At 42.5% G+C, this 10,670-nt stretch overlaps 1 protein-coding gene across 5 annotated transcripts in view; it reads left to right on the top strand.

The window, feature by feature from the left end:
• Positions 1-10,670, top strand: part of cabin1 (calcineurin binding protein 1) — a 35,038-nt gene that overhangs the window by 11,495 nt on the left and 12,873 nt on the right. For 3 of the 5 annotated variants that reach the window (XM_031849559.1, XM_031849557.1, XM_031849558.1), the window contains 5 exons: positions 1,762-1,815; positions 1,928-1,993; positions 2,755-2,934; positions 3,144-3,520; positions 4,743-4,856. In XM_031849559.1, coding sequence (XP_031705419.1) covers positions 1,762-1,815; positions 1,928-1,993; positions 2,755-2,934; positions 3,144-3,520; positions 4,743-4,856 — 791 coding nt within the window. The remainder of the gene's footprint in view (positions 1-1,761; positions 1,816-1,927; positions 1,994-2,754; positions 2,935-3,143; positions 3,521-4,742; positions 4,857-10,670) is intronic. The other 2 variants (XM_031849561.1, XM_031849560.1) reach the window with 1 other exon arrangement.

Below are 10,670 nucleotides of genomic sequence, written 5' to 3'. Positions count from 1 at the left end.
GTGTGTGTGTGTGTGTGTGTGTGTGTGTGTGTGTGTGTGTGTGTGTGTGGAAATAACATCAATGTCTAGTAATTGCTTGATGGCTGGTCTTATTTTCTTTCCTTACCAATCATCTTGACTCTAATGTATTAATTGTTGCTTTGTTATAACTTCCTTAAGCCGATAACATCGCAGCACATTCTTAATGATCCTGATTGTTGCTTCACTGTGTGTTGGTTAAACAGAGTGGAGATCCCTGATGCTTATCCAGAGCACTTTACTAATAGTAACCACGGCCTGATTACACTGATTATATATTTATCAGCAAGCCTTCCTATCCTGCCTTGTTATTATAGCCTTCATTTAATCAGGTAATGTATTGAGGTTAAGATCTGTTTTGCAAGAAGCCTTCATGTACAGCAGCAGAAATGAGAACAGAGATGAGACGCACAACAAACCAGCAAGCCAACTTAACCGTTTAAGTTCATCCAATTGGATGTTGTGTTCAGTTGAGGTACTCTACACGGTAGTTCTGATAAACAGGGAAGTTTTCAGTGTACTCTCATAGAAATATTTACTTTTCTCATGAAGCTGGGTGTAAAAAAAGTTGAAAATGACTGTTTTTGAAAAACAGATTTGATAGTGGCATGAGTAAGGTGTTAGATGTACGTTGTGCTTTCAGTAATGTACATGTAGTACAGTGTGTGTGTGTACGATGAACATTATAACTGACCTTTTGAGTCATGCGCATCGACCATCTTTCATGTGTACTCTTGTACTTGCAGTGTTGAAATGGGAATTGTCTTTGTTTCTCTGAGAGAGTTTTAGTGGTATTGTTTTATGTCAGAATTTACATAATAGTCGTATATTTACACATTCAGTTAAAGCAGCCTGGATTCAGATTTACATTTGCTATTACTTGCTGAGTATTGTGAAACGTAAGCCTAAATGCTGTTTGCAGAAAGCAGTCCTGACCATTTTTTCCATATGACAAAAACCGTGACGTCTGTTCACCCTCCCCATGTGTCATGTTTAGCTTGAATGTGCAAATAACGCAGCCATATTGCCCATGTTGCCGGTTTTGTCACCCTTTCCAGATTCCTTCCTACCTACCTACCTGCCTGCTACCTCTGTGCCTGCTTGCTTTTACCACCTGCTTTGCCATTTTATATGCATGTGGTTCTAATGGGGTGAATGTCTCCACGACTGGACCAAGTCGGTCCTTTTATCACACTTCACTTAACTGTCTGGTGTATCATGTGGTTACATCTTATTTAAGTGTGGTGTGGGGCTAATTTGACAAAAAGTCAAACTCTCTTAAGATATTTCAAAATCTGACGTGAATCATGTGTGTTGCTGTGTTCCACTAATTGGATATAATTTCCAATTATGGCCAATTAGTGTGAAAATGTCAGGCCAAGAAGATTGTGGCTGGCCTATTATTGGCAGGTGAAAATACCCCTCCATGCACATGTTTGCTTGTAGTCCTGCTTAAAGGACAGCAAGGTGGCGAGAGAGTGGGGCCTGATTCAGACATGCCTTTATCTAATAATTATCTGGAAAAATGCTCCTTTTTATAGTCCCTTTTAAGTATTCTTTCTGAAATTTTCGGCAAAATGACAATAAATGCCAGCCAGAGGGTCTTTACAGCTTTGCTAAAGAGGCAGCTCTAGGTTGTATCCACTGATCATATCACAGGTCTTATTCTTTTAAGTTTAGGTGAGAAATATTGATCTTTAGAAACACTTGCACTGCACTTATAGATATTTTTGTCTGAATCAGGTTCAACATTTTCAAGGAGAGTGGCATCGAATCTGTATTCAGTTGTCAAGAAAGGTAATTTATTTTATTATTTTTTTTAGGGGAAATTGCAGATTTTTAAATATAAATTCAGAGATGCAGATTTCTTTTGGATTATATTAAAACCAGCTCCCCATATCTTCAACAGCCTCACCAGAGTTTGACCATGATTACTGCCTGCCCAGGTCTCCAATGTGGCTGGCTTCCCTGAATGGTACTGTTTTTCAAACCCACCAAACTCTTTAAGAGGCCTTTAAGATGTTTTAGATCCACAATGAAGTGCGTTCTTGTGGGAGCACACAGCTGTCAGTTTACACAAAGCTTGCAGTATCATTATAACTATGCTGTTAAATAATGACTGTGAATCTGTTTTTCAAAAGTCCCCTGTGGGCATTAGTCACTGAAATAGCAAAAGCGTATTGCCCTTCTGTTTCTGTTAGCTACAGACAGCTCCCTGCCAAGGACTGTATTTTTGCTGAGGCTGCACAACATGGCAATTAAGAGAAATGCTGGTATTTTGGTTTTGGACCACTTTTATCGTTTTTAAAACAAGTTGTCATTAGGGATGCCCTAATAAGGATTTGTGGCTCATGACCTATTCTTGTTTCATAATTATATATATTTCTTTCTCCCACATTATAACAGGCAATGTTTGGCATTAAAAAACAAGAGCTTAAAAAAGGCCTCCACGGCATGCGGTTAATGTATGCCATGACACATTTTGGATAATTGGTTGCAATTTATGCAATACTGTAATCTTAATTTATTGACCAATGAAAGATTGTCCCTCCTGAAATTACAGTACAGTCTTTTTAAAAAAAAAATTTTATTACACACACACCCACCCCCCCCCCCCCCCCCCCCCCACACACAGAAAAATAAATCCGATTTGTATTGTATTTATCTATAATATGATTTGTCTTGATCTGGGTCCAGACAACTGGTGACCCATGATGTGTTTTTCTGTTTTGGCAGAGCGCAGTCAGGACAGCGAGGTGGTGATGCTCTCTGATTCCAACTCCACCCAGGATGCCTTCACAGATCCCACCAGCTCACAAGACAGCAGCCACAAACCTGCTTCTGGGAAAGCCAGTTCATCCTCATCAGAAAGTACGACACCTGTGAAGGACGGACAGTTCGCATCCGAGGACACAGGTACACTCGGACTGTACCATTACATTGTCTTAGCTGAATGGAATCAATTTATATAACAATTTGCACAAAAGTACCATATTTAAATGTGCAGAAAACCTATAGTCAGATGTGGCGTCTTGATGTTTACATGCTCCATATTAAGCAAGCAGAACACTGATCTAACGTGCAAAACTCAAGTCCTAAAGTCTTTCATTTAAATCCTGCTTCAGTGTCACATGTAGACCATTCTGGCATCCAGACGGAAGAAAAAGTTATCCAGGAAGTAGTAGAAGCTGTGGTGGTGACGCTCACTGAGGCTTCAGACCCCAAGGTCTCCGTGGAACCTGTCCCAGCCACTCCTCCAAAGCCATCCCACTCTCAACAGGCTGCTCCTCAAACCCCAGCCAGTGAGGGGAAAAGGAAGCCAGAGCCCCCCGCCGAGGTGATCGAGGTGCCCAAGGCCCTGCCCGCAGAGCTCGGAGACCAGAGACGAATGCTGGTGGATATGTGTGTCCGTGCTCTCTTCCTCTGCCTCGGCCGCTTCCCTCAGCACTACAAGAGTCTCTACCGCCTGGCCTTCTTCTACACCAACAGCAAGACCCATCAGGTCAGTCCCCCCCCCTGTTAATTGCCTGTTAATTGATGGCACTAGTCCATTGTCATCGCATTTCAAAGGCCAAGTCATACATTATACCTAAGCGATACGCCTATAATCAGTATCCCCTGTCATTAATGGGGACATTTACAGAAGATGGGGCTTGCTAAGAATCTCTACAATTTCCTCAAAATACAGATGAACTTTTACTTTCATTATTTTAATGACAAGTATGGCTGTCGGGTTTTGTTTCTCCTTGGATCTTTCCTTCGGGTCTGTGCAGCTCTGCAGTATTACACGAGTTGCTGAAACAGCCTGTCTTGGCTATGAGGCTCTGTGGGCAGAGGTGTGCGTGGGTGGTAGCGCAGTGCTCTCTCAGCCAGTTTGGCACAGTGAGGTTCAGCTTTCCTCTGGTGGCATCCTTCTGTCAGCGCTCCATTTGTCCAACTTTTTTTTTAATACAGCCTGTGTCCCCACTATAAGGTTGAATTGGGAATGGCTCTTTTACATTTTAAGTTTTGTAATATGCTCATTTGACCTCAGAGTGTGCAGCATCATGTGTTTTATGTCTCCCTAATTTGCTTCAATACTGAAGAAACCTTAGCTTTTTTTATTAACCTAGTATTTAAAGATAATTTCCTCGAGGCTCAGTTAAATGTAAAATAACTTTTGACGGAGGCTTACACAGGTGTTGCTTCACTGGCAGTGACTCGATGTCACAGTCAGTTTTATGTGGTGTTGTTGACACATGTTGCTTAGCTGCCCTCACACCCAGACACATCCAGTGTTAACAGCGTCTGAGCCGCCTTTTGTTCTCAGGACGACTGCTCCTCTCACATCCACTGGCCAGCTTTATCCTCACTCCAAAGATGGAGTGAGGATAAGGAGCCTGTACTTTCCTGCTATAGCCCACTGGGTTAGTGAAAGATAACATGAGGTGGCGTTAGCTTGCTATCTTCTCAACCAGGTCTCTGGTGTACACACTGAATTGTGAGTCATCACTCTGCAATACGGGGTCTGCATTTTCCTGATTTGCAAATGAGCATATTTTGTCCTTTTTTTACAATATATGAATTACTTAGTTTGTTCATCACTTCTATAAATCATTTCTGATGAAGGAGGCGTCTCCCCTTGGTTATCTAATACTGCCGTGTGTGTGTGTGCGTGTGTGCGTGCGTGTTCAAATTGATGTGTTTTTTCATTTATATATTTATTTATTTATTTCCCGCCACAGAACCTACAGTGGGCCCGAGATGTGTTGCTAGGAAGCAGTGTCCCATGGCAACAGCTGAAGCACATGCCGGCACAAGGACTCTTCTGTGAGAGAAACAAGACGAACCTGTTTAATGTAAGTCTATTCAACTCTGGTCCTCCTCTACACATCGTTATGCAAACTTTATTTAATCTCGATAGATCATCGAGAGCGAGCTATGTCGAGCGTATGCAGCACATAATAGATAATAACAAAAGTAAATCTATTAAACGGTTAAAAAGCACCCACAGACGGGGGTGAAATGTCATCGGAGCAAGTCTGATAAGGTCCATAGGTCCAGACCAATAATAAAGGTGGCAGATCGCCAACAATTTATTCTATTATTTAGAGATGCCGTTGCATATCACAGAGTGCAATGGCGAGTGATATACAGAATCTAAAGGTTTAGGAGTGGAAGCAGCAGCATGTCTACAGACCACATCTTCATAATCCTTAATTGCTTCACACATTTTAATCACTCCATGTATTGGGAATCCATTATAGTAACCCCAAAAATAGTTACGATGTCATTAACATTTTTTGAATGTGCGGCAGAAGTAACGGAAAACATTTCACGTGACTGACTTGTGGCACAAACGAGGTTTCTTAATGTGAGTTTCAGGGAAAGTGTTGCATAAAAGATTTGACTTTGAAATGGAAATCTCTTCTTGAAATCTAATACATATATGCATTATTTTCACTCAAAATTGGTATAACAGCACATTCAGGGTACTTGAAAAAGTATTATTCCAGAATTAAGCCAAGGTTTCTGGGTGAACGAACACTAAGATCATTCACTCTTTTTTCAACTATCACCTCTGGCTGAGAATCGATGTACACGTGTAGAATCATTTCACACGTTCAAAACAAATCCTATACATTTTGCAAACAAACATATACAAAGTGCAGAAGAAGCACTGCTCACACTGTAATGTGCTGGACTCTAAAATACTCCTGAATGTGTTGTTGTCTTACTCTAAAGTTAAGCGTCATCATAAAACATACTTGCACAGTAGCATCTGATGGTGACTCCCAGAGGAAGAAGCAGTGAAGCACTAGAGTGTGTCCTCACCTTTGTGACGAATGAGCCAATGATTGGCGTACTACTGTTAGGTTTACCCTTTTCACACATTATTCACGTAATTCAGTTGGATGCACAAAAGATCAGCTCTAAATATGAATCACGAGATACTTGCGCCGTTATGAATACAGTCGCGCACACACACACAGTGGGGGGATTGTTGAATTATCTGCCTCTCAGAATTACAAGGCCTCTGCTGGGTTCCAGTGAAGGCGATTACTGACTGAATCTGTCATCTGTTCTGCATGTCAGTTCATTTAACTCTCTTCACTTGAAGCAGATATTATGTTTTTTCAACAAGTGCAGAAATTGGCCTTTTTTTTCCTTCCATTTGTTCCTTGTCAAATCCCAAATGCACTCACCTTTGTTACCGAGCAGATAACACAAGCAGAACGTCACATCCTGTCAGCATTGTCCGTGTTCGGGGGAATATTTTGGACGTTTGATTGTGTAGGCTCGAGAGTCGAATGAAGGCTTCTGGTAGCAGACGGTAGAAGCGATGTGGGCCAGGTCTGAGCTGGGGAGAGCTCTGCAGCGCTCTGGCTCCCACTGGGTTCTCACAGAGCCCCTTCTGGAGGCAAACCTGCCACCCTGGCAGACCAACTGTTGGAGCTTAACTGTTCCCTCGCTCTTCACTACCACAGGACAATACAGACCTTTCTAAATGTTAATCAAACATGCCGGTTTTCATTGAGTTGGAGCTTAACTGTTCCCTCGCTCTTCACTACCACAGGACAATACAGACCTTTCTAAATGTTCATCAAACATTCCGGTTTTCATTGAGTCTATGAGTTCTGGGTTGTTGGTAAATTGACAAAAAGTTGTGGAAACGCAGCCTGTTGTTTTGTGAGCCTCATGAGTGACGGCGCTTAATTGCGAGAAAATCATTGTTCATTCCACCTTTTACCAGGTAGAAGCGGATTTTGAGGCAGAACTCTTAAAGTCAGCTTTTCTAAACTGTACTCTTAGGCAAGTCGATCTCAGCTGACCGCTGCGTTCAGCCGGACTCATCACTCATTGCCGTGTTTGAAAGATGTATTGTAAGTGTTGGAGTTATTTCTCCAGTGTTGTAATGACCAGCGTGAGAGCTGCCACAAATGGACAAAGGGTGTTGATCACATATCAAACATCTTGATGTCGAGAAAAGTTGACTCTGCTGAGTGCGTACCTCAATGAGCCTGTTGGAGATACCTAATGTAGGTCATGATGCCCTACTTCTCCCTCTTGCTTTGGCTGGACTGCACTAACTGGTAGCCTATATATTGCTGTTCAGAAATGATCCAGACGAGGTTGTGTTGCATAATTTATTGGTGTGGTTGTCGGGATGAGTGCTCTCTAGGAGGGCCAGCTCACTTTTAAACCAATGATAAACTCATAATTCTGTATGTAGTTGTTATTGAATTAAGTTACGGAGTCAGAGATGTATAATTAATAGCGTAATATGTCATGGTATACTACCATGATACATTATTGATACATTGACATTTGCGTTGTGGTACTGGGGCATTTGGACTCGTGTTTTTTTGCCACTTCCTTGTTGACCTGTATTTTTATTGACCAGTTCAGAAGGCTCAGACTAAGGCGGTGCAATATGGGCAAAATATTACATGGCGATATAGGTCATTTCATATCTCTATAACAATATATATCATAATAGTGTGATTTAGATTTTTTATTTTTTTTGGTAATTCAATGAACCACATGGTTTTTCTCTTAAATGCATGACAAAGGAAAAGTGAGTATTTTGGTATTATCACCATATTATTCCACTGAAAGACGATTCATTATCATATTTAATTATTGCTCAGACTCACTACTCTACTTACTGCTTCATTTCAGCCGCTTGTATTAAAGCTCTTTATAATGCAGTCAATAAACCTGCTTTTTGAGGAGTAGCTTGGATTCTAAGGGTACATCTTCCTCTTGAATTGCACAGATACTGTTAAGTAACACAGACCCTGGTAGACTATTGCAAAATCATCTTGTGTTGTAACAATGTCATCATTGTGGGTAAGTTATTATAAAGGAATATAGTAATGCAATTATTCCCTTTCCCCGTTACAGAATGTCAGGGCTGAATCTAATGGTATTGGTTTTAATGGTGCCGTAATAACAGGCCCTCTGGCTGCTCAGGACTCCTGTGTGTTCACTCTGGCACGATGTTTCCTCCCTCCCTCCCCTCGACCAGACATACACATACTCTTGCTTACATATTCTTCCACCCACTCACATGTTCTCTCTCTCTACGAAGCTCCAGAGAGAGTAGATGTTCTTCTTGCTACATTTCTGAAAAACATAAATCCATCCTGGTCTTGCAACTTAGCGGTGAGAACATGTTTTGAGCGGATCCTGTCTTTTCAGAACCAGCATTCATGTTTGATTTGTCTGCTTGAATGTCACTTTGCTTGTAGGTAGGCCTCGGTGTCTTGTTCTATTCAGTTAGGAGAGTCTCCTGGGGAACAGTTATTGCTTCGGTTGGATGTATGACTCAAACGTTTGTGTGCTCAGCTGTGCAATGTGCAGTAGGTGGAGCTTCACTTAGGAGAACCTTGTTATTATTTTTTTTTTTTTTTTTTTCTTAGGGGAGGAGTGTTGGCCCAATGAATACATGCTGTAGAAGTTTATGTTGTGGTTGAACTGGGTTGAATCTGGCTGCCAGTGGGTTTTCCATCGCCTTCTTCTGCTCTTTGTTCACTTGAGCTTGACATTTTTCAGCAGTTTTTTTCCCCCTCTCTCGCACCACAGGAAGCAGGAAAAACAAGGTGCGTTTGCTAAGTATGATTATGGTGGCCAGCTGAAGAGACACGACCAGTTTAAAAAATAAAAGAAAAGAGGAAAGGAAGAAGGTGAGGGCTGTTGTCAGTATACTGCTGGCAGAGGAAATACTGTGTGTGTGTGTGTGTGTGTGTGCGTGTGCGTGTGCGTGTACACAACACACTGTTCAGACAGCACTGTTCTTCAGCCGGTGTTTCTGTGGTTAATCAGGGTTTTTACTTCTACAAACCTGTCCTTTCTCACTCGAGTTTTGTTGTTTCTTTTTCCGCTATTGGTGTGCCATCCTCCCACTACATGGACGTGGTAGCATTGGCTTTCTGTTCTCTTGTTCTTTTCACTCCGTCTTCAGGTTGATCACGCTCTACCCCTCCCCCTTATTCTCTCTACTCATCTCATCTCTCTGTTGCACTCGTTCTGCTTCCTCATTACTCTCTCTCTCTCTCACACTCACTCCTCTGTTTGTGTGTGTATTGTGTGGGTGTGTACTTATGGGGCGGGAGTTTCTCGACTTGCATCCGATTGGCTGGCAGAGGCCTGCGAGGATTGGCTGTACGCTGTGTGTATAGTGCCAGAGAGAGGAAGGGAGGAGGGGGGAGAGAGAGAGAGAGAACTCCAGCAGGCTGGGGGTCAGGGGAGAGCGGAGATAGAGTGCGTGGGTGTTTTTGTTTTGAGATGGCAGGAGAGGAACGAGTCGGTGGCATACTGAGCTTACAGGCCCCAACTACAGCGCCGGTTCTCCTTCTGCCAAGGCAGCTGCCATTCTCCTCCTCTTCTTCTGTTCCTCTTCTGCCGTGTGCAGCTGTGCTTCCCTCTTCTTCTCGCTGCCCTAGCACCCAAATGTAGCCCACCCTTTGCTCTCTCAGCGTGAGCCTCTTTCAGGGTGGAGGCGCTGCCAGGGCTGCTGGTGCTGCTACCGCCAGCAAGAAACTGTCCAAAAGAATACTAACACGGGCGCAGTGGAGTAGCTTTCTTTGGTGATGGTGAGTCGCTTCCTCTCTTTATCCCTCTTGACTTTTTACAAGATCGAGCACAAGTTTGTGTTGATTTTTGTGTGAGCAGAGTTCCCGTGTCGCTTTCTGAGAGTTTGTGTTTATACTTGGAGAAGTCTTCTAACTTTAGTGATGCTCTTGTTAAATGTTACAGAGGGTCTTAAATGTTTAGATTTCTGCATGTAAGATATAAAAATGCAGAATGATGAAATTGACACCTCCCCACCTGCAGGTAACCATCCATCTTTGATTGTTCTTGTGAATCCTCCAGTCTAAAGTTGTAGTTGGTTGATAGTAAGCTTGAGTAAGCTGCATTAGTGACTGCAGTTGATAAGTTGTACCGTGGTCATATGTTGGGCCTGTGCCTTTCCTGCCACTGACGGCATGTTAAGACACGAGTATGTGAAGTTGATAAAACAGGTTGAGGATTTCCTCCTAATCTTGTTCAGCAGGCAGCCAGCATTTAGTTGTAGCCCAGGCTTCCACACAAGGAAGGACCATAAGCTCTTCATCCTTTTTTTTTTTTTTTTTGCCTTTTTTTTTGTCATGCTTGACGTGCTTCTTTGTAATACATGAATAAGTGACTAATTAGGATTTGTTAGTGGTGTGACGTGTCTTCTATCTAATTGTTCTCCTCGTCCTCTACAACCTAAACAGAGGAACCCTTTAGAACCATTTGTACCAAAGGCTTTTCTCCTCGTGTATTTATTCCTCGTCCATCCCTCGTTTGCGATGCATCTTAATCTCTTGTCTGATTTTTGCGTTATGTATTGGTCACATCTGCCAAAGCTGCTCCAGATATCAAGCAATGGTCATATTTTCTCTCACAAAAAAAAAAGATGCTTAAAATCATTGCAGTTAGTCTTACAAATCTGCTTTAGCTGTTGTGCTCCAGCGTAATCTGTGTAAAGCCATGGCTCTGCTTTCCCTAAACAGATTTGCTGCAGTTGGATGGGTCTCTGATGAAGAACAACTGTCCTCCATTAGAGATGTTTTTATAAGTGTGCACCCCCACCCCCCCCACCCCCCCCCCCACCACCCACCGCCCACCCCCCCCTTCCCACA

Source organism: Anarrhichthys ocellatus, unplaced genomic scaffold, assembly GCF_004355925.1.
Source record: "Anarrhichthys ocellatus isolate YVR2014 unplaced genomic scaffold, GSC_Weel_1.0 scaffold9, whole genome shotgun sequence".
NCBI lineage: Eukaryota > Metazoa > Chordata > Actinopteri > Perciformes > Anarhichadidae > Anarrhichthys > Anarrhichthys ocellatus.
This window is presented reverse-complemented; position numbering and strand designations above follow the sequence as displayed.